Source organism: Salvelinus fontinalis, chromosome 19 (assembly GCF_029448725.1).
Source record: "Salvelinus fontinalis isolate EN_2023a chromosome 19, ASM2944872v1, whole genome shotgun sequence".
NCBI classification, from domain to species: domain Eukaryota; kingdom Metazoa; phylum Chordata; class Actinopteri; order Salmoniformes; family Salmonidae; genus Salvelinus; species Salvelinus fontinalis.
Window position 1 is genome coordinate 12,345,691 of NC_074683.1, and position 27,835 is coordinate 12,373,525.

The 27,835-nt window shown below is 41.7% G+C and overlaps 2 protein-coding genes across 5 annotated transcripts in view; both read left to right on the plus strand.

Annotated features, from left to right (window-relative positions):
* LOC129816387 (sterol 26-hydroxylase, mitochondrial-like) overlaps positions 1-9,910 on the plus strand; it is a 28,312-nt gene extending 18,402 nt beyond the window's left edge. For both annotated transcript variants that reach the window (XM_055870816.1, XM_055870817.1), the window contains exons 6-9: positions 6,421-6,587; positions 6,698-6,779; positions 6,951-7,151; positions 9,388-9,910. In XM_055870816.1, the coding sequence (XP_055726791.1) occupies positions 6,421-6,587; positions 6,698-6,779; positions 6,951-7,151; positions 9,388-9,519 (582 nt within the window). In that variant the 3' untranslated portion in view covers positions 9,520-9,910. The remainder of the gene's footprint in view (positions 1-6,420; positions 6,588-6,697; positions 6,780-6,950; positions 7,152-9,387) is intronic.
* Positions 9,911-14,174: 4,264 nt separating this feature from the next.
* zgc:66484 (uncharacterized protein LOC327557 homolog) lies at positions 14,175-27,812 on the plus strand. Of its 3 annotated transcripts, none has more exons than XM_055870818.1 (4): positions 14,175-14,269; positions 24,640-25,832; positions 26,328-26,517; positions 27,245-27,812. In XM_055870818.1, exons 1-4 carry the CDS (start codon positions 14,249-14,251, stop codon positions 27,386-27,388), a joined length of 1,548 nt encoding a protein of 515 aa, XP_055726793.1. In that variant the 5' UTR covers positions 14,175-14,248; the 3' UTR covers positions 27,389-27,812. The 3 variants fall into 3 exon arrangements, with proteins under 3 accessions (XP_055726793.1, XP_055726794.1, XP_055726795.1); XM_055870819.1 differs by lacking the exon at positions 14,175-14,269 and adding an exon at positions 22,981-23,352; XM_055870820.1 differs by lacking the exon at positions 14,175-14,269 and adding an exon at positions 22,981-23,303.
* Positions 27,813-27,835: the final 23 nt, after the last annotated feature.

The window sequence follows — 27,835 nt, forward strand, 5'->3', positions numbered from 1 at the left end:
TAAAAAAAAGTAAAAAAAGTAGAGATAGTAGAGATAGAAAAAAGTAGAGATAGAAATAATGGGGTGCAAAGGAGCAAAATAAATAAATAAATAAATAAATACAGTAGGTAAAGAGGTAGTTGTTTGGGCTAAATTATAGATGGGCTATGTACAGGTGCAGTAATCTATGAGCTGCTCTGACAGCTGGTGCTTAAAGCTAGTGAGGGAGATAAGTGTTTCCAGTTTCAGAGATTTTTGTAGTTCGTTCCAGTCATTGGCAGCAGAGAACTGGAAGGAGAGGCGGCCAAAGGAAGAATTGGTTTTGGGGATGACCAGAGAGATATACCTGCTGGAGCGCGTGCTACAGGTAGGTGCTGCTATGGTGACCAGCGAGCTGAGATAAGGGGGGACTTTACCTAGCAGGGTCTTGTAGATGACCTGGAGCCAGTGGGTTTGACGACGAGTATGAAGCGAGGGCCAGCCAACGAGAGTGTACAGGTCGCAGTGGTGGGTAGTATATGGGGCTTTGGTGACAAAACGGATGGCACTGTGATAGACTGCATCCAATTTATTGAGTAGGGTTTTGGAGGCTATTTTGTAAATGACATCACCGAAGTCGAGGATTGGTAGGATGGTCAGTTTTACAAGGGTATGTTTGGCAGCATGAGTGAAGGATGCTTTGTTGCGGAATAGGAAGCCAATTCTAGATTTAACTTTGGATTGGAGATGTTTGATGTGAGTCTGGAAGGAGAATAAGGATGTAATTTCCTTTGTCACTTTGTTAGCGATACGATTAATTTGACTTAGATGGAAATCCTCTGCACCCCCTTCTCATGCTCTTTGTATTAAATCCATTTTGAATTGCATGAAGTTGGAAAAAATTGAACACACCCTCAATGGGTCTATAGACAAATTCTATGCAATGTGGGCTCCCTTCTTTTCTTATGTTAAACGACTACATTTCCCTGCAGTTCCAGAGTGATGTATATTTATACATCGGTGACGTAAGAGGCCTGGTATGTGTATACACGGAATCTCGGATGATAAGGAGGACTGTATTATCTGTGCTAGTTGACTTGTAACAACTATCAAAATATATATTTTCTGTCTTTGTTTTTTTTGTTATTCCTCTCTCACTCTTTGTTTTGCTGTATTGTTGTCCTTGATGTGTTGTTTTATATTACTACCAAATAACTTACAAGTTTAATTATTTTGTAAATATGGTGTTTGAAAATCCAATAAACACAGTAAAAAAAAAAAATGGACACCTACTCATTCAAGGATTTTTCTTTATTTTACTATTTTCTTAAATATATTTCACCCCTTTTCTCCCTAATTTTGTGGTATCCAAAATGGTAATTACAGTCTTGTCTCATCACTGCAACTGCTGCAACTCCTCAAACACAACCCAGCACAATGCCTGCTTCACCTGGAAGCCAGCCACACCAATGTGTCGGAGGAAACACCGTACACCTGGCGACTGTGTCAGCGTGCGCCCGGCCCTTCACAGGAGTCGCTAGTGCGCGATGGGACAAAGATATCCCTGCCGGCCAAACCCTCCCCTAACCCGGACGACGCTGGGCCAATTATGCTTCGCCCATGGGTCTCCCAGTCGCGGCCGGCTGCGACACAGCCTGGACTCGAACCCAGAATCTCTAGTGGCACAGCTACCACTGTACCACTCGAGAAGCTAATATACTATTTTCTACATTGTAGAATAGTAGTGAAGACATCAAAACTATGAAATAACACACATGGAATCTTGTAATAACCAAAAAGGTGTTAAACAAATCAAAATATATTTTAGATTCTTCAAAGTAGCCACCCTTTGCCTTGATGACAGCTTTGCACACTCTTGGCATTCTCTCAACCAGCTTCACCTGGAATGCTTTTCCAACAGTCTTGAAGGAGTTCCTACATATGCTGAGCACTTTTTGGTTGCTTTTCCTTCACCCTGCGATCCAACTCATCTCAATTGGGTTGAGGTTGGATGATTGTGGAGGCTAGGTCATCTGATGCAGCACTCATCACTCTCCTTCTTGGTCAAATATCCCTTACACAGCCTGGAGGTGTGTTGGGCCATTGTCCTGTTGAAAAACAAATGATAGTCCCATTAAGTGCAAACCAGATGTGATGGTGTATCGCTGCAGAATGTGGTGGTAGCCATGCTGGTTAAGTGTGCCTTGAATTCTAAGTAAATAATTGACATTGTCCCCAGCAAAGCACCCCCACACCATCACACCTCCTCCTCCATGCTTCACGGTGGGATCCACATATGCAGAGATCATCCGTTCACCTACTCTGCGTCTCACAAAGACACAGCGGTTGGAACCAAAAATCTCAAATTTGGACTCATCAGACCAAAGGACAGATTTCTACCCGTCCATTGCTCGTATTTCTTGGCCCAAGCAAGTCTCTTCTTATTATGGGTGTTTAGTATTTTTTTTATTCAACCCAACTAGGCAAGTCAGTTAAGAACAAATTCTTATTTACAATGACGGCCTACCAGGGAACGGTGGGTTAACTGCCTTGTTCAGGGGCAGAATGACAGATTTTTACCTTGTTAGCTCAGGGATTCATACCAGCAACCTTTCAGTTATTGGCCCAATGCTCTAACCACTAGGCTACCTGCCGCCCCAGTGGTTTCTATGCAGAAATTCGAACATGAAGGCCTGATTCACACAGTCTCTGAACAGTTGATGTTGAGATGTGTCTGTTACTTGAACACTCTGTGAAGCATTTATTTTGGCTGCAATTTCTGAGGCTGGTAACTCTAAAGAACTTATCCTCCTGCAGCAGAGGTAACTCTGGATCTTCCTTTCCTGTGGCGGTCCTCATGAGAGCCAGTTTCATCATAGCACTTGATGATTTTTGTGACTGCACTTGAAGAAACTTTCAAAGTTCTTGACATTTTCCACATTGACTGACCTTCAAGTCTTGAAGTAATGATGGACTGTCATTTTTCTTTGCTTATTTGAGATGTTCTTGCCATAATATTGACTTGGTCTTTTACCAAATAGGGCTATCTTCTGTATACCACCTCTACCTTGTAACAACACAACTGATTGGCTCAAATGAATAAAGAAGGAAATAAATTCCCTTTAACAAGGCACACCTGTTAATTGAAATGCATTCCAGGTGACTACCTCATGAAGATGGTTGAGAGAATGCCAAGGGGTATGCAAAGCTGTCATCAAGGCAAAAGGTGGCTACTTTAAAGAATCTCAAACATATAATATATTTAGATTTAACACTTTTTTTGGTTACTACATGATTCTGTATGTGTTATTATTCTACAAAGTAAAAAAGAAACTCTGCAATGAGTAGGTGTGTCCAAACTTTTGACTAGTACTTTAGGTGTCATAACCAGCCATAAAAGAACTACAGTGGTAGTTCAAATTATTCTTTGTGTCAATAAAGGAGATCTCTTTAGGCTCCCCCTTGTCTTTGTGTTCGGTCACTGGAAAACAGAACAGCTGTTCAATGCTGGAGTAGTTGGGCTCCAGATGATAGTCTTTCTTACAGTAGTTGTCATAACCAGCCATAAAATAATGCAATATATGTCACAATAGGTCTAAATATATGTGTCATAACAGCTGACATAACTTGTCGTAACCGGTCATAATATGGTCATGTCAGCTGTTATGAAATATTATGACATGGTTTGGACTGTGTCAAAACGTTGTGACGCTAGGTGTCAAGTAAAGTGTTACAGAATGCTGTTCATCGATTACAACTCAGCCTTCAACACCATAGTGCCCTTCCTGATGGGCTGACACCAAGTTGTGACGGTAGGCAACAACACCTCTGCCACGCTGATCCTCAACACGGGAGTCCTACAGGGGTGCATGCTCAGCCCCCTCCTGTACTCCCTGTTCACCCATGACTGCGTGGCACTCAATCATCAAGTTTGCTGACGACACAAAAGTGGTAGTGATTGCCATCAATGACGAGACAGCCTACAGGGAGGAGGTGAGAGCCATGGCAGAGTAGTGCCAGGAAAATAACCTCTCCCTCAATGTCAACAAAATAAAGGAGCTGATCGTGGACTACAGGAGACAGCAGAGAGAGCACGCCCTCATGTCACAGGAAGGCCAAGAAGATCATCAAGGACCTCAGCCACCTGAACCACTGCCTGTTCACCCCACTACCATCTAGAAGGTGGAGGCAGTTTATGTGCGTCAAAGCTTGTACCGAGAGACAGAAACTATATTTCAATCTCCAGGCCATCAGACTGGCTTCATTAACTGTTAATCTGATGGATTTTGGATGTCCTTGGTCTTATTTATTTGTTTGAGGGTCTATACATGAGGCCAATTTCACCATATTGTCCTGGAGGCATACTTACACACCCAGTCTCATTTCTTTGGTGAATGTCATTGTCATGGATGTGTTATTAGCTGGGCTAGCGTATATCAACACTATTTTTGGACACTATTGTCAAATTGTTTGCTATCCCTTTTCCTTTCTTTCTGTGCCACTAAATATACCCTACTGGTAATGTTACTAGGGCCACGTTCAGTTGAAAAATGTTCTTGAATTAAGTTATTTGTTCTTCATAGTATATTTCTAAAACGTTGTGTCCTGCTGAACGCTCCCTCTGGTTGTTAGCTATAGCTAGCTAATGAGGTAACATCACTGAACAAGGTGTAGCCTAAACAAATGGTTGACGGCCCAGTCCAAAAGTAGCCTAGTTTTAGAACAGCCCACGATATGCTTTATGAATGTAAAATGTGGCCTGCCAATGCATGATAGAAAGAAAAAAACGTAGTACCCTTTTATGAGTCATGTCTTTTGAACGGTAGCCTAAGGGCTAGAATCAAGACGTTTTCTCTGAAGAAAAGATGGAGACTTGGATACAGAACCTGTATATGAAATTCAGTGGGAAAAGTGGAAGGATTGATCGAGACTACAAATTCAAAGACAGCCTACTTTTCTAAAGCGTACTGAAGTGGGAGAAAAACATAGCTAGACTGTTGTTTTACTATTAAACTCAATGCTGCTATTGTCTTTAATATCGTAAAGCAGCTTGTGTTTTTTAACCAGGCAAAGGGTAGCTAACTAGAAGGCTGGTGGTGACTGTTTAGCTAAGGTGAAGCAAGAGGGTCACCTGCGTGATGTGTATAATCAGAGCCTGTCTGCCTACACTCGTTGCTTGCGCCCAGCAGCTCACCAGCTGATGAAGGCTGTGTTGCTACTCATCTGTGCTGCTAATATTAATTGTGTTTATCACTGAAATGCTCTCCATCACTCCAAAAGGTTTTGTCCAGTTAGTAGTACGATTTTAGTTACAGAGATAATTTTGTCTTGTCTCGTTTTAGTGAACTGAAAAATAATAGTTATATTTTTTTTCTGGCTCTATTTAGTCAGTTATAGTCTCGTCAATTGTCACTGAAAAATAGGTGTTTGACAAATATTTGAGTCACTATTTTTGTTGACAAAATTAACACTGATTCATGTCTGAGTAACTCAAACATTACAACAAAATCAATGGGCTATAAAAACCTAGCTAAAAATGTTCCCTGACATGGTCTAGGTGATCTGGACATTTCTGACATTTACATTTACATTTAAGTCATTTAGCAGACGCTCTTATCCAGAGCGACTTACAAATTGGTGCATTCACCTTATGATATCCAGTGGAACAACCACTTTACAATAGTGCATCTAACTCTTTTAAGGGGTTAGAAGGATTACTTTATCCTATCCTAGGTATTCCTTAAAGAGGTGGGGTTTCAGGTGTCTCCGGAAGGTGGTGATTGACTCCGCTGACCTGGCGTCGTGAGGGAGTTTGTTCCACCATTGGGGTGCCAGAGCAGCGAACAGTTTTGACTGGGCTGAGCGGGAACTGTACTTCCTCAGAGGTAGGGAGGCGAGCAGGCCAGAGGTGGATGAACGCAGTGCCCTTGTTTGGGTGTAGGGCCTGATCAGAGCCTGAAGGTACGGAGGTGCCGTTCCCCTCACAGCTCCGTAGGCAAGCACCATGGTCTTGTCTGACAATATAAACATTCTCTACGGTCTGTAATGACTGACATTACATTAGCAAAACTGCTTATGCACTGTCCAAATTTGACATGGCACCTTCTGCATTCTACTATTACAACTTTGAAGAGTAAGTTGAATGCCTGACTGAGGGAAGGGGGGGGGACCACTGATTTTAAACAATGTTCTAACCAAAAGTTCACAAGTATGGCCCCAATGTGTTGTACGATAAGGGCATGTATTCACTAACCACAGGAGGTTGGTGACACCTTATTTGGGGAGAACGGGCTCGTGTTAACGACTGGAGCGGAATAGGTGGAATGGTATCAATTACATCAAACACATGGTTTCCAGGTGTTTGATGCCATTCCATTTGCTTTACTCCGGCCATTTTATAATGAGCCGTTCTCCCGGCAGTAGCCTCCTGTGTCACTAACGCTGCTGTTGTCATATTTTAAGACATCCAATACCATGATGTGGGCGATGTACCTGCTGTCCAGGGACTCCAATGTGCAGAACACCCTTTATCAGGAGGTGTCCCGCTGTATACCAGGAGACAACATTCCATCTGCTCAAGATGTCACCTGCATGCCATACCTCAAGGCTGTCATCAAGGAAACACTAAGGTAAGAAATGTGAAAGTGGTCGTGTACGTCACTTTGGAAAGGATGGAGTTCTTGAAAGTTCCTGTATCTTGCTCTATAACACCATTTCTGATGTACTTCCTGTTCTCCAGAATGTACCCTGTTGTCCCCCTGAACTCACGCATCATGGCAGAGAAGGATGTCATCATTGGCGGACATTTTTTCCCCAAGAAGGTTAATCTCTCTTTAGGGAAACAACCAACTTTCAAGTACATCTTCACTTTACTGTCCTAAAACTGACCCAACCATAAAAACAAAACAACATTTGAATGCATGTAAATCATGCCGTTGTTGGTATAGTGCTGTAACAATTATTTCCCTCTCTCTGCTGTTTTGTGTCTGTAGACTTCGTTTACAATGTGCCACTACGCCATCAGCCAAGATGAAAAGACATTCCCAGAACCATCGAAGTTCAAGCCTGAACGATGGTTGAGGGACGGCCGAGTCCGACCAAACCCCTTTGGCTCTATCCCATTTGGTTTTGGGGTTCGGGGCTGCGTAGGTCGTCGGATAGCTGAACTGGAGATGTACCTGGCTTTGTCACGGGTAAGAGCAGTTTACAGATACATTGCACTACACTATTTCAACCAACAATAGATTGTGTAGAGTGGATTTTGTAGTAGCACAGTTGACTTGGTAAAGGTTAAAGAGGAAACTTGCGTTCTAGGATCCAGTCGAAGTAAAAGTTTTAATAAAGAGCTTTCAGGGTACAGGTAGGGCTGCTGCTAACCATGTGTTTGTGACAAATAAAACATTTGATTTGATGTGACCGTATTACCGCCACACCGGCGGTCACGATTCATGAGGGCAGTCAAATTCCATGTGACCGTTTAGTCACGGTAATTAGGCTTCTCCAAGCTCTGATGCTGGTGATGGTCATTAGTAGCCTACCAAACTTGCTAACTGCCTGGTACTCAGCACTCTATTGTCTCTCTAATCACTTTGATATCAATGCAAATGTAATGGAAAATCTAATCAAACACTTCATGTAGGCTATGCAATTGTGTGAGAAAACAGAGTGATGGCCTCTACTTAAGAGGAGAATCCCATCAGCTTTCTATAAGATAGGCCTACTATATTTATATCTCAACTTTCCTAATATTAAGCACATTGCTTATATTTACAAAAGGAGTATAGACTACCTGGCTGGCATGAAAATGAACCACGGGAAAAGCATCCTCCATTTGCTATTTAAGTGCATAGTTCACCTGTTTTGAGACAGGTGCATGATAATGGTCCATTCTAAATAAAAACAAATTTCACACATATATTATTTAATATATGTAAAGACAAGATTAAATAAAAAACAGTCTGATGGGTGACAATATTTGTCTGATGGGCGACTTTTTCGAATCATAGTCGCACACATGTAACCTAGCCCATAGACCTATATGTTTGGTAAGGTTTGTATCACAACTAAAGTGACCAAATAACTTCTTAAAATTAGGATCTACACCCCTTGTAAAGCGGATTAATGTGCTTAACTGGCATACGTATGCAGCCCGTGAGTCAAGTTTGGGGAAGATCATTTTTACCATAAAAATGCACCTTTATAATAAAAGCATTAATAAAAGCATGCATAATCGTATATGCGGCCACTTTTGATAATAGTTTATCAACATTTTAAGCTAAACATTCTGATCTGTTGCATCAGCCTCATTGTGTAAAAAAGATTTTGTTATGCTAGTGGCTATATTAATTTGGTATCTATTGCATCCTACAACTGACCCAGACTATGTTTGGAATATTTATTTATATTATATTTAGGTCAACTTTTATACTATTCTTTTTATTTAACTAGGCAAGTCAGTTAAGAACAAATTCTTATTTACAATGACGGCCTAGGAACAGTGGGTTAACTGCCTTGTTCAGGGGCAGAACGACAGATTTTTACCTTGTCAGCTTGGGGATTAGATCTAGCAACCTTTCGGTTACTGGCCCAACACTCTAACCACTAGGCTACCTACCGCCACTATGGGGGATAGTAGATTGACCTAGGCTAGTGCTTTTGCTGTTTGTTAGGCCTACTTTGTTAGGCCATCTTGTTGGCTGACGAAAAGTAAATGTGGACAGTTATTCCAATATATTCAATATGCACCTCGGAATTGGATAAGGGCGGGCGCAGTTGCATCCCCAAAGTGTCTGTCTTCACTTGTAGCCTGTTAGAAAGACCCGATCACCTGATGGAGAGCCCGCAGCACTCAGGGAGAAGGGAACAATAGCACAGGTGATACAAAACATGCAACGGCTAATGGCATCAATGGCTAAAAATTAATGTGGCTAAAAGGAAGAAAAAAATATTATTCAGTCTCAAGATTATATAGTCATTCTGAATTAAGTATTGGCCTACATCATTATAGATGTTGGTTGATATTAAACTGATACAACTTTGAGTTGAACAATGAGAACATCTATCGAAAAAAGCAATTGAATGCAATAGTGTTTTAATATGAAGATTTCACAGACATACTTCCTCCTCAAGAAAGACTGTGTAGTTAAAGGTTTGGACGGGGTATTGAAAATTGTGGAAAATATCCTCCTAAAAAGGAAACGCTGGCCAGGAGTCTTGCTCGATGCTTAGGTGGACGACTTAGGCCTATTCTCTCTTAGTGAATATATAAAGGCATCTTGATCTGTAAGGGCTACTTCAGTTACTACTAGACCTAGAACTCAGGGCGGTTGGTGGTTGTCAGGAAGCCGATAGGACAGGAATGTTTTTTGAACCTGAATACTCCTGAAGAGACCCTGACAATGACTGAAAATGATATTTTCTCTCCCCCAGATAATCAAGCTATTTGAAATCCGACCGGACCCCAGCATAGGAGAGGTGAAAGTTCTCTATCGCTCCGTCTTAGTAGCAGACAGGCAAGTCAATCTGCACTTCCTGGAGAGGACAGACAAAGCTGCCCTTTGATATGTTAAAGACAGGTGATGGCCATTTGTCACCAAGCAGCCTACAATATCTATCGCTGAATGTAAATAAACATACACTAAAGTTCAAAAGTTTAGGTTCACTTAGAAATGTCCTTGTTTTAGAATGATAAGTACATTTTTTTGTCCATTTAATATAACATCAAATTGAGCAGAAATACACTGTAGACATTGATAAAGTTGTAAATGGCTATTGTAGCTGGAAACAGCTGATTTAAAAAATATATATACTTTTTAACACGTTGTGTTAGCTAATCCAAGTTTATCATTTTGAAAGGCAAATTGATCATTAGAAAACCCTTTTGTAATTATGTTAGCACAGCTGAAAACTGTTGTTCTGATTTAAAGAAGCAATAAAACTGGCCTTTATACTAGTTGAGTATCTGGAGCATCAGCATTTGTGGGTTCGATTACAGGCTCAAAATGGCCAGAAACAAATAACTTTCAGAAACAAATAACTTTCTTCTGAAAATCGTCAGTCTAATCTTCTGAGAAATGAAGGCTATTCCATGCGAGAAATTGGCAAGAAATTGAAGATCTCGAACAACACTGTGTACTATTCCTGAAGAGGTGACTCAGGTATGCTGGCTCAGGTGTTCTTTTGCCCATCTTAATCTTTTATTTTTATTGGCCAGTCTTAGATATTACTTTTTCTTTGCAGCTCTGCCTAGAAGACCAGCATCCCGGTATCGCCTCTTCACTGTTGATGTTGAGACTGGTGTTTTGCGGGTACTAAACACAATACCCCATAATACCCCATAAAGTCTAATTATCTTTTTCCAAATTATTTATTTTTTTAAAGCTGAAAGGTCTTAATAAGACAATAAGTATTAAACCCCTTTGTTATGGCAAGCCTAAATAAGTTCAGGAGTACAAATGTGCTTAGCCCACACATACGATTATCTGTAAGATCCCTCAGTCGAGCTGTGAATTTTAAAAACAGACTCAACCACAATGACCAGGGAGGTTTTCCAATGCCTCGCAAAGAAGGGCACCTTTTGGTAGATGGGTAAAAAAAAAAGCAGACATTGAATATCCCTTTGAGCATGGTGAAGTTATTAATTACACTTTGGATGGTGTATCAATACACCCAGTCACTACAAAGAAACAGGAGTCCTTCCTAACTTAGTTACCGGAGAGGAAGGAAGCCACTCAGGAATGTCACTATGAGACCAATGGTGACTTTAAAACAGTTAGAGTTTTATGGCTGTGATCAGAGAAAATTTAAGATGGATCAACAACATTGTAGTTATCCCACCATAGTAACCTAAATGACAGAGTGAAAACAAAGAAGCCTGAAGAAAATAAAATATTCCAAAACATGCATCCTGTTTGCAATAAGGCACTAAAGTAAAACTGCCAAAAATTAGGAAAATAAAATAACGCATTGTATTCAGGACATAAAGTTATGTTTGGGGCAAATCCAACCCATCACGGAGTACCACTCTTCATATTTATGGTGGTGGCTGCTTCATGTTATGTGTATGCTTGTCATTAGCAAGGACTAGGCAGTTTTTTTAGGATAAGAATAAATGGATTAGAGCTTACCACAGGCAAAATCCTAGAGGAAAACCTATTTCAGTCTGCGTTCCAACAGACACTGGGAGACAAATTTACCTTTCAGCAGGAAAGGCCAAATATATAGAGTGGAGTTGCTTACCAAGACAGCATCGAATGTTCTTGAATGGGCTAGTTACAGTTTTGACTTAAATCGTCTTGAAAATCTATAGCAAGACTTGAAGATCGCTGTCTAGTAATGATCAACAACCAACTTGACAGAGTTTTCTTAACGTTTTCAGAACAATTTGAGAAGATGACTTTAAATAGAACCATGAGGAAACCTGTAGGAAACGTTATGCTGAAGTACTGAAATTCCCACAGAAGAATGTTGTTTCTTAACATTTTCAAAACTATTTGAGAACATTCCCAATGTCAAACCAGTTGGAGAACATTCCTAGAAAACTAACAAAATTGAAATTAAATGTAACCATCTTATATTTTTAGGAAATGTTTTGTTAAAGTAATGAAATACCAAGAATTTATACTGAACAAAAATATAATTACAACATGCAACAATTTCTATGATTTTACTGAGTTACAGTTCATATAATGAAATCAGTCAATTGAAATTATTAATGATGTCCTAATCTATGAATTTCACATGACTGGTCAGGGGTGCAGCCATGGGTGGGCCTGGGAGGGCTCCATTTGGGAGCCAGGCGCAGCCAATCAGAATGAGTTCTTCCCCACAAAGGGGCATTATTACAGACAGAAATACTCCTCAGTTTCATCAGCTGTACAGGTGTCTGGTCTCAGATGATCCTGCAGGTGAAGAACCAGAATTTGGAGGTCTTGGGCTGGCATGGTTACACGTGGTCTTCATTTTGTGAGGCTGGTTGGATGTTCAAAAAAAATCTCTAAAACGACATTGGAGGTGGCTTATGGTAGAGAAATTAACATTCAATTCTTTGGCAACAGCTCTGGTGGACATCGTGCAGTCAGCATGCCAATTGCACGCTCTCTCTCAACTTGAGACATCTATGGCATTGTGTTGTGTGATAAAACTGCACATTTTAGAGTGGCCTTTTATTGTCCCATGCACAAGGTGCACCTGTGTAATGATTGTTGTTAAATCAGATTATTGATGTGCCACACCTGTCAGGTGGATGGATTATCTTGGAAAAGGAGAAATGCTCACTAACAGGGATGTAAACAAATGTGTGCTCAAAATTTGCGCGAAATACACTGTGCGAATGGAAAATTTGTAGGATATTTTATTTCAGCTCTTGAAACTAACACTTTACATGTTATATTTATATTTTTGTTCAGTGTACAATTTTTTTTTGTCAAGTTCCTTAACTGTGCAGAGAATGTTCCAACACCAAGCAACTATCCTGCACCATTATCAGAAAGTTGTGGGAAGGTTGTATGCAAAATAACCACAGGCCAACCACGCCTTAAGAAACATATGGTTCTCAGAACGTTATGTGCTAGCTGGTATAGTTGGAGTTCAGCTGTCTTCTATGTTGGGAATTCTGAAAAGGCTTTACAATGACTGATTAAAATGTAGGCTACTACAGTGGGGAGAACAAGTATTTGGTACAATGCCGATTTTGCAGGTTTTCCTACTTACAAAGCATGTAGAAGTCTGTAATTTTTATCATAGGTACACTTCAACTGTGAGAGACGGAATCTAAAACAAAAATCCAGAAAATCACATTGTATGATTTTTAAGTAATTCATTTGCATTTTATTGCATGACATAAGTATTTGATCACCTACCAACCAGTAAGAATTCCGGCTCTCACAGACCTGTTTAGTTTTTCTTTAAGAAGCCCTCCTGTTCTCCACTCATTACCTGTATTAACTGCACCTGTTTGAACTTGTTACCTGTATAAAAGACACCTGTCCACACACTCAATCAAACAGACTCCAACCTCTCCACAATGGCCAAGACCAGAGAGCTGTGTAAGGACATCAGAGATAAAATTGTAGACCTTGTAGACCTGATTGACCGTCATCTACTGCTCCCCACTGTATATAAATTGCTATATCTAGACCACACTGTTTTGTTTTAATTTAAAATATATATATATATATATATATTCTCTCTATGGAAAGTCTGTTCTATATTTAAATAAAATAAATTCACTACAATGATGTTGTAAACTTGTAAATTTGTCTGTGTGTTTGAGTAGACAAAAAATAAATAAAAATAATAATGTTTTACTAACATACTTTACATCAACTTCATACAGGTGCACCAATACCACACAGAATGAAAGGTTGCTGGATCGAATCTCCAAGCCGACAAGGTAAAAAGTTGTTCTGCCCCTGAGCAAGGCAATTAACCCATTGCTCCTCGGGTGGCGATGCCTTTTAAGGCACCCCCCTCACCTCTCTGATTCACAGGGGTTGGGTTAAAGGATGCAGAACATTTCAGTTGATTTGCATTCAGTTGTACAGCTGACTTGGTATCCCCTTTTCCATTTCCCTATCAGTAATAAAATCAGTCATTGGTACCTGGCAATGTTGCAAAAAATGTACTAATAATGTCTAGAAGATGTCAGTAGCATAACAGTCACCAGGAAGATCATGCTGTCAAACAGCTGTTGTAGCTACACATGTCCGGCTAGTTGTAATGAGGTCTGGATATGCGTGAATGTACAAATTATGGAGTGCACAAATTAATCAAATAGAATCCCAGAGTGTTCTTAAGATGCCACTGCAAGATAAATGTTATTTTGCCTTTTATAATGTGTTATAAAGAGGACTACCGAAGACGTTCAAAGAACTCCTCCTTACTGTGCAATAACTGTATGGGTCCAAAGGCTAGCCTACCCAGCGTGAGATTGTAGTCCAGGATTTAAAGCAGAAACCACATGGAGAGGCGTTGTCAACGGAGTCCAAATTTGCGTGAGAGAGTAGAGCGCTTCAATCCCCATACAGTGCATAGCGTATGCCAATTTTAATTGCCATGAGAATCCATATAAACAGTTGTTTTTGTTATGGTCGCTATGTAGCCCTTGTATATTATTGTCGCGTGTTCCTTTTTACTCAACTTAAAATGTCCTACGGGAGCCACCATGTGAGGAGAGTTGTAGACACACCCGAGCAGTTTATAAAGACTTTAGTCTTGTTCTTCCTACATAACAGTATTCTCTCTTGAAATCTGAGTCCTTGACTTTCCCAGCCCAGCCTGCCTAGGCTATATGCTATTGAAATCAACACAGGTAGGCTGCAATTGTTTTCAATTATAAGCTTGGTGATTCGAGCGCTGAATGCTGATTCGCTGACAGCCGTGGTATATCAGACTGTATACCACAGATATGACAAAACATGTATTTTTACTGCTCTAATTACATTTGTAACCAGTTTCTAATGGCAATAAGGCACCTCGGGGTTGTGGTATATGGCCAATATACCACGGCTAAGGGCTGTATCCAGGCACTCCGCATTGCGTCGTGCATAAAGAACAGCCCTTAGCCGTGGTATATTGGCCATATACCACACCCCTTCGTGCCTTAATGCTTAAATATATAGCCTGTTTGGCTGAAATCTTAGCTTACAGCCCAATACATTTTAAACTACATCTTTAGCTAGTCTACTTAGCATAGGGAAAATAGTTCTCTGTACCACACCACCACATTCCACTATTTAACCTATCTAATCCTACTCCAGACCAACGTCTGTGAGGACAGAACACTACCACTCAACACCCCCCGCAACTGTTATGCAGTAATTTATATATTTTTATTTTATTTTACCGTTATTTTACCAGGTAAGTTGACTGAGAACACGTTCTCATTTGCAGCAACGACCTGGGGAGTAGTTACAGGGGAGAGGAGGGGGATGAATGAGCCAATTGTAAACTGGGGATTATTAGGTGACCATGATGGTTTGAGGGCCAGATTGGGAATTTAGCCAGGACACCGGGGTTAACACACCTACTCTTACGATAAGTGCCATGGGATCTTTAATGACCTCAGAGAGTCAGCACACCCGTTTCACGTCCCATCCGAAAGACGGCACCCTACACAGGGCAGTGTCCCCAATCACTGCCCTGGGGCATTGGGATATTTTTTATACCAGAGGAAAGAGTGCCTCCTACTGGCCCTCCAACACCACTTCCAGCAGCATCTGGTCTCCCATCCAGGGACTGACCAGGACCAACCCTGCTTAGCTTCAGAAGCAAGCCAGCAGTGGTATGCAGGGTGGTAAAACGTTGCAATCCCAAGTATTTCTCTGCTGCTGCCAACACAACCTTTTATTTTCTGTGATTTAAAAAAAAAATCCATTGATGCAGTACAATTGGCAACCATAGCTATGAATGCCAAGAAACCTACCTTACTGAAGCAAATACAGTATTCTTCCCATCACTCTCTATTAGTCTCTGCCTAATCGCAGGAATCCTCTCAGGATCCCTCACCCTGTACCCATCTTCCTCTACCACTCTCTTCACCACTTCCACATATGACACTATCTGTACTACTCTGACGGTAGCAACCTCAACCTGCCATTCTCTCACCGGACACCTCCGATCTCTAGCCCCATGGGCACCCCCACAACTAACATCCAAACTACACATTCCATCATCTCATGCCCTCTTGCACACTTCTCACATCTAGGACTCTCCCTCCTACTTACTGTTGCAACATGCCCATAAATTTGGCTCATTAAACACCGAAGTATATCACGGGATAACTCTCACTTCCTACCTTAACCTTATCTGCCAAAGATTACAGCAAAAGTCAACAGAACAGACAACTTATTTTTTGTTTCCCAACGCTCTCCACCAGATCTGTGTCGCAACCAGGGTTGGGGCGTAACGTATTAAAAATGCTTTCACACTTCTTTGTTTTCTCAAATCAACATTGAAAAAAGGTGCATGTTTTAAGTTTGTTTCACTTGAGCGTGTCTGAGCACAAGTCAGAAACCACCATGATGACACACCAAATGTGTTTGATGGATTGCTGGAAAAGAGCAGGAATAGGTTTTTGTAGGCTACAGTCCAAGCTATGTCTTCCAGTGGTGCGACTACTTTTGGCATCCAAAGATTAATCAACTTGAATAAATGCTTGGAGGTAAGGACAACAGCAGTGGTGTAGTCTAAAGACGATACGGATATCACTTCTTATTGATACTTTATTTTAAGAATGTGAAATGTCAGAATAATAGTAGAGAGAATCATTTATTTCAGCTTTTATTTCTTTCATCACATTCCCAGTGGGTCATACGTTTACATACACTCAATTGGTATTTGGTTGCATTGCCTTTAAATTGTTCAACTTGGATCAAACGTTTCGGGTAGACTTCCACAAGCTTCCCACAATAAGTTGGGTGAATTTTGGCCCATTCCTCCTGACGGAGCTGGTGTAACTGAGTCAGGTTGGTAGGCCTCCTTGCTCGCACATGCTTTTTCAGTTCTGTCCACACATTTTCTATAGGATTGAGGTCAGGGCTTTATATGTGGATTTGCCCTTTAAACAGCTGCATATTATCAAGATATGAAAGTGTCACCAACAGAAAGATAAACAATAGGCCTATAGCAAATGCGGCACATGGCATTCATTTTTCACATGTAAATAGCTCTTTTCAGTAGTGCTCAAAGCATGCCATTCCATGAGCGCAGCATTTTTTTCAACTCGAACCAGTGAGCCCAATCAGTCCTCCATGACAACAAAATCATAAGCAACAGAGTAGGGCTGGCTAATAAGTCCTTTGTTTTTGGGTTATGCCCAGGTAAAGCAATTTGGCTAATCTATACTTTCATATTTCCAAGTCCTATTCTTGAAGATCAAGGGGTATAACATTTACTGGAATTACTGGAATTCTGATAGATTTGTTTTTTAATGTAAAGATGTAATTTATAATTTAAACGTATTACTATATGTAGTAGAAGGTAATGGGTTAAAAGCAGCCTACATAACCAACCCATAAAGTAAAATTGTACATCCATATATGGCTAGCTATGTAAACTTGAACATTGATTAATTCTGCAATAGATGTCGTTCAATTGGTAACATACATTTTTATCTTCTTCTAATGTCTCTGAAGGGGAAAGTAATCGAATGTAATCAGATTACGTTACTGAGTTTGGATAATCCAAAAGTTACGTAACTGATTACAATTTTGGACAGGTAACTAGTAACTAATGGATTACATTTAGAAAGTCACCTACCCAACCCTGGTCGCAACAAATGGTGAGCGTCACAGACACCGGGAATCTTCACTTTCAACTGATCTTCCTCAACATTTAATGCTACCCACGTTATCACTCCTTTCAAAGGTGCCCTGCTCTGGAGATCAAAGCAAGTCACATTTATTGTCTCTAATCATGTGATCCGGAGCACCCGCTCCCTCTGGGCTGAAGAAACACAAATCATCCCTAGTCCACTCCTAGTTACTTTAACCAACTCAACAGTTCCGAACCTCTTCTCCACCCAACCTACCACCACATATTGATCAGCCAAAATGGAAGGATCCATTCTCTACACAAATATCACTCGCACTGGCCCAGAATCATCCTTTACATACTCGGACAAGGCCCGACCTTGGTGGTCCTCACTGTAGGAACTTCATCCACACTCTCGTCAGGGCCCATCACTGAGCTACTGAAACACGTATCCCTTTTTTTTGTACTTGAAACCAACCTTCCTTGTCATACTGCTTCCCTCTATACTCAACGTCTTCTCAACAGTCATCACTGCACCTGCCACCACATCTAATTCATCTTCACTCGTTCTACTCCATTTCCTAAAGTTCTTCCAAAAGTTCTGTGAAATCCCTCATTCCATATTCCCTCATAAACGTTTCCACTGCTTTCCTTTTTTTCTTGTCCATTATCTTCGCCTTCACTAGATATTTTAGAAGGCCCGTGTTATCCTCCACTCCATGTTTATTAATAATATGCTGCACTTTTTTCCTTATTTCCTTTTCTGCCATCTTCTCCAGTCGCTCCTGTTCTCCCTTACCAGTATTGCTCCGTATAGATGCGAGGACAAATACAGTACCAGTCAAAAGTTTGGACACACTACTCATTCCACTGTTTTCCTTTATTTTTCCTTTTTTTCTACATTGTAGAATAATAGTGAAGATATCAAAACTCTAAAATCACATATATGGAATCATGTAGTAACCAAACAAGTGTTAAACAGATCAAAATATATTTTATGTTTGAGATTCTTCAAAGGAGCCACCCTTTGCCTTGATGACAGCTTTGCACACTCTTGGCATTCTCTCAACCAGCTTCATGAGGTAGTCACCTGGAATGCATTTCAATTAACAGGTGTGCCTTGTTAAAGTTCATTTGTGGAATTTCTTACTTTCTTACTTACTTCTTATGGCTGCAGCCCGACGCCGGTACACTTATGACAACAGCCACTTCAAGTGCAGGGCACGAAATTCAAAAGATATATTTTTTTAAATATTTAACTTTCACACATTAACAAGTCCAATACAGCAAATGAAAGGTACACATCTTGTGAATCCAGCCAACATGTCCGATTTTTAAAATGTTTTACAGCAAAAACAGCACGTATATTTATGTTAGCTCACCACCAAATACAAAGAAGGACAGACATTTTTCACAGCACAGGTAGCATGCACAAAGCCAACCTAACTAACCAAGAACCAACCAAACTAACCAACAAACAACTTAATCAGATGACAGTCTTATAACATGTTATTCAATAAATATATGTTTTGTTCGAAAAATTTGCATATTTCAGGTATAAATCATTACATTTACATTTACATTTAAGTCATTTAGCAGACGCTCTTATCCAGAGCGACTTACAAATTGGTGCATTCACCTTATGACATCCAGTGGAACAGCCACTTTACAATAGTGCATCTAGATCTTTTAAGGGGGGGGGGGGGGCAGAAGGATTGCTTTATCCTAGGTATTCCTTGAAGAGGTGGGGTTTCAGGTGTCTCCGGAAGGTGGTGATTGACTCCGCTGTCCTGGCGTCGTGAGGGAGTTTGTTCCACCATTGGGGTGCCAGAGCAGCGAACAGTTTTGACTGGGCTGAGCGGGAACTGTACTTCCTCAGTGGTAGGGAGGCGAGCAGGCCAGAGGTGGATGAACGCAGTGCCCTTGTTTGGGTGTAGGGCCTGATCAGAGCCTGAAGGTACTGAGGTGCCGTTCCCCTCACAGCTCCGTAGGCAAGCACCATGGTCTTGTAGCGGATGCGAGCTTCAACTGGAAGCCAGTGGAGAGAGCGGAGGAGCGGGGTGACGTGAGAGAACTTGGGAAGGTTGAACACCAGACGGGCTGCGGCGTTCTGGATGAGTTGTAGGGGTTTAATGGCACAGGCAGGGAGCCCAGCCAACAGCGAGTTGCAGTAATCCAGACGGGAGATGACAAGTGCCTGGATTAGGACCTGCGCCGCTTCCTGTGTGAGGCAGGGTCGTACTCTGCGGATGTTGTAGAGCATGAACCTACAGGAACGGGCCACCGCCTTGATGTTGGTGGAGAACGACAGGGTGTTGTCCAGGATCACGCCAAGGTTCTTAGCGCTCTGGGAGGAGGACACAATGGAGTTGTCAACCGTGATGGCGAGATCATAGTTTACATTGCAGCTACAATCAGAAATTGCACCGAAAGCAGCCATAATAATTACAGACACCAACGTCAAATACCTAATTACTCATCATAAAACATTTCTGAAAAATACATAGTGTACAGCAAATGAAAGACAGGCATCTTGTGATTCCAGCCAATATTTCCGATTTATTAAGTGTTTTACAGCGAAAACAAAATATAGCGTTATATTAGCTTACCACAATAGCCAGAAAGACATGCCATTTCCCAGTAGCAAAAGGTTAGCGATCGTAAAAAACAAGCAAAAGATATATAATTTTTGACTAACCTTGATATTCTTCATCAGATGACAGTCCTATAACATCAGGTTATACATACACTTATGTTTTGTTCGAAAATGTGCATATTTAGAGCTGAAATCAGTGGTTACACATTGTGCTAACTTAGCTACTTTTTCCACAACGTCTAAACAGCAACGATATTTTTCTGACACGTTTTCTGACACACATATTCTGACCAAATAGCTATTCATAAACATAACTAAAAAATACATGTTGTATAGGAAATGATAGATCCATTAGTTCTTAATGAAATCGCAGTGTTAGAATTCTAAAAAATAACTTCATTACGACATCCAGCTTCGGTATAGCTGAGTACCCAAACGTTGGGCGCCGACGACTAGTTCACATGCACGACAGATATATGAAATAGCATCATAAAATGTTTCTTACTTTTGCTGATTTTCCATCAGAATGTTGGACAAGGTGTCCTTTGTCAAGAACAATCGTTGTTTGGAATTAGAACGTTCATTTTCCCTCTTGAATTAGCAAGCGCGCTAGCCTAGTGGCACAAAGCTCTCCATGTCAAGAAACGGAAGAGAACGGAACACGGCAAAACTCCCGAAAAATGTTCAATAATCTGATGAAACTATATTGAAAAAACATACTTTACGATGATATGGTCACATGTATCAAATTAAATCAAAGCCGGAGATATTAGTCGTCCATAACGGCAGCTAAACAGAAGGCAAATCCAAGTACCCTTTCGCGCTTCCAGAAAACAGGAAATGGGCGGACACGTCATACAAATAGCCTGTATTCCACTTCAGACCAAGATAAACACTAAATTTCTTCTCTCACCGCCTCTTGACATCCAGGGGAAGGTCTATGAAGTGAACGTATACTCTTACGTATCATGCCCATTTATAGGCAGGAAGTAGAACAGAGCCCCAATTTCAGACTTTCCACTTCCTGGTCAGGAAGTTTGTGCCAAATGAGTTCTGTTTGACTCACAGATATAATTCAAACGGTATTAGAAACTAGAGAGTGTTTTCTATCCAATAGTGATAATAATATGCATATTGTACGAGCAAGAATTGAGTACGAGGCCGTTTGAAATGGGCACCTTTTATCTCGCTACTCAATACTGCCCCTGCAGCCCAAACAGGTTAATGCGTTTGAGCCAATCAGTTGTGTTATGACAAGGTAGGGTTATACAGAAGATAGCCCTATTTGGTAAAAGACCAAGTCCATATTATGGCAAGAACAGCTTAAATAAGCAAAGAGAAACGACAATCCATCATTACTTCAAGACATGAAGATCAGTCAATCCATAAAATTTCAAGAACTTTGAAAGTTTCTTCAAGTGCAGTCGCAAAAACCATCAAGCACTATGATGAAACTGGCTCTCATGAGGACCACCACAGGAAAGGAAGATCCAGAGTTACCTCTGCTGCAGAGGATAAGTTCATGAGAGTTACCAGCCTTAAAAATTGCAGCCCAAATAAATGCTTCACAGATTGTTCAAGTAACAGACACATCTCAACATCAACTGTTCAGAGGCGACTGCGTGAATCAGGCCTTCATGGTTGAATTCCTCCAGAGAAACCACTACTAAAGGACACCAATAAGAAGAGACTTGTTTGGGCCAAGAAACATGAGCAATGGACATTAGACCGGTGGAAATCTATCCTTTGGTCTGATGAGTCCAAATTTGAGATTTTTGGTTCCAACCGCGTGTCTTTGTGAGACGCGGAGTAGGTGAATGGATGATATCCGCATGTGTGGTTCCCACCGTGAAGCATGGAGGAGGAGGTGTGATGGTGCTTTGCTGGTGACATTGTCTGTGATTTATTTACAATTCAAGGCACACATAACCAGCATGGCTACCACAGCATTCTGCAGCAATATGCCATCACATCCCTGCATGATGCATTTTGCACCATATGATGCTGTGCTTTGCATCATATAATGCAAAATCCATCATACAGGGATGATTTCTGTATTTTGAAAGTTACATATCTTGAAAACTTGAAGGATCGGGGTGACATGAGAGAACTTGGGAAGGTTGAAAACCAGGCGGGCTGGAGAATTCTGGAATTGCAGGGGTTTGATGGCACAAGCGGGGAGCCCAGCCAACAGCGAGTTGCAGTAGTCCAGATGGGAGATGACAAATACCTGGATTAGGACCTGCGCTGCTTCCTGTGTGAGGTAGGGTCGTTCTCTACGGATGTTGTAGAACATGAACCTGCAAGAGCGCTGCTTTGATGTTTGCAGAGAACCACAGGGTGTTGTCCAGGTTCACACTAAGGTTCTTTGCACTCTGGGAGGGCAACACTGTGGAGTTGTCAACCATGATATATTCTGAATCGGGGAGAAATGATAACAATTCACTTTTTGTTGTTGACTTTTTTTTTTTATATGTATTTTTTACTTTCAATTTTACACAAAGCATACCATGACTATGAAAAGTACACAGCTATGGAAAAGATTAAGAGACCACTGCAAAATTATCAGTTTCTCAGGTTTTACTATTTATAGGTATGTGTTTGGGTAAAATTAACATTTTCATTTTATTCTATAAACTACTGACAACATTTATGCCAAATATTGTAATTTAGAGCATTTATTTGCAGAAAATGACAACTGGTCAAAGTAACAAAAAAGATGCAGTGTTGTAAGACATCGAATAATGCAAAGAAAATAAGTTAATATTCATTTTTAAAACAACACAATACTAATGTTTTAACTTAGGAAGAGTGTGTGGCGTGGAGCATTGTCCTGCTGGAAAAAACAATCCTCAGAGATGGGGAACATTGTCAGAGCAGAAGGAAGCAAGTTTTCTTCCTCCAACAAATTTCACAGTGGGTGCGAGACACTGTGGCTTGTAGGCCTCTCCAGGTCTCGCACCCACTATGAAAGTTGGTGGAGGATCGGTGATGATCTGGGGGTGCTTCAGCAAGGCTGGAATCGGGAAGATTTGTCTTTGTGAAGGACGCATGAATCAAGCCACGAACAAGGTTGTCCGGGAAGAAAACTTGCTTCGGTTTTCTCCTTAACTAGACTTAATGGCTTTTCGATAAAACAAAAATGGGCAACATATTTGTGCTCTCCTAATAAAACATAATTTCCCACCAACGTTTTCAGTTTTTCTGACAACATCCGGATGATGCACACCTCGCGAGTCTTGTTTACCACTGGCTGAACGCGCACCACAACATCAGGAAGTAGCATTAGCCACCTTAGCATGGTGGTGGAAATGTGTGTTTTATTAACAGTATAGTACGCAAATTTCCCATATTTTTTCCACAGACGAGCTATTAAATCTAGTTAAGGAGGGAACCGATGCCTTCGCATCCATAATAAAGGATGTTTTATGTATGTCAGTCCATGGGGGGGACACGAGCGTATTACCGTCGAGGCTGACAGCGTTGGCACCTAGAGGTAATACTACATCAGGAGGAACTATGCCCACTAGGAGTCTCGGCGCTAGGTATGAGAGAAATTGACACACTACATTGTAGAGTTCAAAAACATCGCTAGCCAAACACAACCTGTTCTCGCTAAGCGAGCAATTGAATTAAAGGGCAACTACACCCTCCAAATGTATTGTAATGAAACAGCAGGGAGCAGGTCTCGAACTCTTGACCTTCTAGCCCGAGGTCCGGCGCGCTATCGACTGTGCCGCAAAAGAAAGCTCGTGCGGCAGTGTCGATTTCCGCGCTTATAAACCCAGGGTCGTTACGGTATTTTATTGATTGTTCCCAGACCTCAAACGTGGTATCCTGATGTGTTTTAAGCATTGTTGTGATTTTGAGAGTGAAAACATTAAAAAACGAGGAAGACTCGAAAACCAGGAAAAATTTAACCGGGAAAACAGAATTGACCAAAATAGTGTATTACAATCTGTGCAGACCGAGTCGACACCTATAGGTAATACGACATCAGGAAGAACTACGCCCCCTAGGACTCTCGGCGTAAATTGAGAATAGGGACACATTTCTAACACTTTGTTTTTTCTTGTACACTTTTAACATAGGCTCAGGCCCTGGTGTGAACTCATATTCCAGCCATAATGCCTTGCATTATGCCTGGTAATAAAACACTACAAGTGTGTCTTAGAGGCAACTTGAATCCCACAAATGTGAGGTGTCTTCAAAATACTATTCATATTATGCATAAAACGAACTAAATGTAATAATTTTTATGGGTTATATTGATTAGCCATTGGCTCAACTCGCGAAGGGGCACAATTTACCCCAAAGCAACCATTTTGACTATATTAGCCCACACAGCTACAAGGATACACTTTCATGATAGGTTTAGGACCTCATATTGTAGCTCATAGATACCCCAACTAATGTATCAACAGTTTTAAGACTATGTATTCTGGCTTAGATACAAGCATCATGAAACCTATAACACAATACATTCATTGGACTTGATTAATACCTTTTTTTACCTAAATTTTTCCATGTGGTTTCTTCCTTCACAGACTCCATAACATGATGACCTCTTCTTAAATATTTGGTCACATGATTCATTTTGTGTATAGTTTCCTAGAAACAAAGAGTGACTCAACGAAACCTTTGGCACGACTTACCCCACTGTCCCTTACATTTTTGGCTAAACTTTTGAGCAACTGAAATGGTCTATTATTTGTTGTAAAACAGCTGCACAAATACAGCATGGAAAGTTTAGTTTTTGGTGAAGGAATGTGTCCCAAGCAATTCTATGGTGACAGGGCAAAAACTGTACCCTTCTCACCTCCTTCCCTCAGGAGACAGCTCACTGCAGAATGAGTCCACACAGTGCTGCCAGAGTGGTGGTGGTTGGTGCTGGTCTAGCAGGCTTATCTGCAGCTTCCACCCTGGTGAAAGCTGGCTTTCAGCACATCCAAGTCCTGGAGGCTATGGGCAGGCCTGGAGGCCGGGTCTACACCACAAGACCCTTTGGCCAGAATGTAATTGAGCTGGGGGCCAATTGGATCCACGGTCAGGAGGCCAACCCGCTCTTCCTGCTAGCCCAGGAGCAGGGCCTGCTGCTGGAGGAGAAAGGCTCAGCCAGCATCATGTGCCTGCCAGGCTCCGTCACCCCTAGGGACTACTTCTTCCGGGAGAGTAGGCGACAGCTTCCGGTGAACGAGGTGGAGCAGGTGTGTTCCTTTTTCAGCGGGCTCACCTCCAGGGCCTTCGAATCAGAGTTGGAGCCGAGGCACAGCAGTCAGAGCCTGGGGGGCTACCTGGACGAGGAGTTCGCCCAGTCACCCCTGGCGGCCTCGGAGGACGGCCCGAGGGTATTCGAGTGGTGCAAGAGGAGCGAATGCACGGATGAGGCCAGCTCCTCCCTCTATGAGGTGTCTGCCTCGCAGCTGGGTCACTATGTGGCCTTGGAGGGGGGCTTCTTCAATTCTCTGGGCCCCGGAGGGTATCAGGCCCTGGCAGACACCCTCTTGGACAACCTTCCGCCTGGAGCCGTGCTGTGTGACAGGCCGGTACACAGCATCCACTGGGCCCTGCAGGAGGAGAAGAACCACACCCGTCCAGTCAGAGTGCTGTGCCAGGGGGGCCAGTGCTTCATGGCAGACCACGTCATCGTGACCGTCCCTTTAGGCTTCCTGAAAGAGAATGCAGTGGCCATGTTTGAGCCAGCCCTCCCCAAGTCCAAGGCCGACGCCATTGAGAGACTGGGCTTCGGCACGGTGGACAAGATTTACCTGCGGTTCGAGGACAGGTTCTGGCCTCATGACTGTGCCGGGATCCAGCTGGTGTGGGACGCGGGGCCCGAGGATGAGGAGGTATACCAGCACTCTCAGTCAGAGGGTGGGGCCTGGAGAGACATGTGGTATAAGAAGATCTGTGGCTTTGACACGGTGGCCCGCCATCCCACAGTCCTCTGCGGCTGGATCACAGGCCGGGAAGCCCGACACATGGAGAGCCTGGATGAGAAGATGGTGGGAGAGGTGTGTGTAAGGTGTGTATCAGGTCTGCTTATCAATCAGGTGCACAGGTCAAAGGTTCAATCATTGGGTGTGTGGGAGAGAGGTGTGGCCATCATATCTCATCACTGAGATATGTGGCATTCATGTTGAACCTTTCACCCTGTCTTTAAGGTGGTGTCTGTAGATGGCCTCTAATTCCATGCTTTTTATGCCCTTAAATACCCTACAATGGTTTACCGCACTAATATTTAAGGACATTTTATTCTGCTATTGTTTTGTGCTTGAGACAAAAGTGAGTTTGTAAAGAAAACGACTATAAGCTATTCTAATTTCTAACAACCTATTTTGCAACATTCAAGCATGAGCTATTGCTCAACAAGCAAAAAAACTGTGTGAGAATGCATGCATGAAGAATTAAATCAGAAACACACAGTCATCACTTTTAATCCCATTATTAGTCAGCTATTCTTTTGGCAAACTGTTTTGCATGTTCAGGATGAGTAACAATCAGGCTTGTGTTTTGACAGAATGCTCAGGTCCTTCACTGGCTGGTCAGTACCAGAGCCAGCCCAGGTCCTGATGTCCAAGTGGGGGAGTGAGCGTTTTGTCCGTGGGTCATATACGTACCCCCCTCCAGGAGTGGACGCTGTGAGGGAACACACAGCCCTGGCAGCCCCTCTTCCTTTGCCCTGTGAGGCTGGATACTCACAGGCAAAGGTACAGTACATGACGTTCACAATTCTTCCTGAGCGCACATGATTCTGACAATAACTTTCATGTACATTTGGCAACACTTTAAAATGAAGATAGCTTCTAGTAACATTACGCATGCTTCTAACTGCTCATTATTGCAATAACTAATATCTTTGACATACCTACTTCCTAATAACATGTTAGTAAGAATGTACAGTAGTTTGACATGGCTAATATTGGTACACACACAGTCAAGTTTATAAGTGTATGAACCAGCGATATGTCTCTAAGTTAGCTAACTTGCCTTTGAGACGGCATCAATTAAGCCACGGTATCACAATGATCTCAGTCAATGTACATTTTATGGTCGGCAAGCTGACCCGTAATCAGATTTTATGGAGAAGATATTTTCGCTCAGTATCTGCAATTGAAGCCAAGATCATATACCAAATACCAACCGAGGTGGTGGTGCTTTGTAGACTGTGACCTCTTTTTTTAATGATGCGTTGTAGAATTGCATGATATACACATGTGATTTACGGTAAAGATAATACTCAGGGACCAAAGTTTGTGTGTTTGCGTCTGTCAGTCCTGCGGTCAATTCAGTTTTCAATTTAGTTAATTCAGTGAATTAAAATGATATTCATGAAATGGAAATCATCCATTGTTTTCTATGAAGATTTTTCAATTCATGAATGGAATTTCAACTTACTCCCTGAATTGACCTCTACTCTGGTCTCTGTATGTTCAGCCTCTTCAGGTGCTGTTTGCTGGCGAGGCCACCCACGTTAACTTCTACACCACCACTCACGGGGCCTACATGACGGGCATCAGAGAAGCACAAAGACTCATTGACCTTTACGCCGGTAGTGAGCTCGATTCCTATAACGAGTGATACACAAAACGCCTCATTACTAAGAACTCTAGCTTCTCAACAGGTTACTGATACTGATGAAATGACCATGAATTGCTTTTGTTATCTGGTAAGCAGCTGCTTGAAATCATTAGCCACTATGAATGTCGCCACTATGGATTCAGCTGTGGACTTTGGTCACGTGTTAAAGTTGAAGTGCTTTGTAATTGTAGTTGTATGTCACAGTATCTGTTCTTTCTTTTAGGGATTGGTTAGCATACTAATATTACCTCACTCATAATGTAATGACCTTTTTCCTTCTTTCATGTAAATTGAAACCGAAGCTGTAATTCATTGACAACCTTCTTTTTTACACAAATACATTTTTTTGTGATGAATATATTAATTGGATCCCAATTAGATACACCACACTGCCATTTGTTTTCACATTAAAATTTGATGCACATATCAGTATGATTCATTATGATT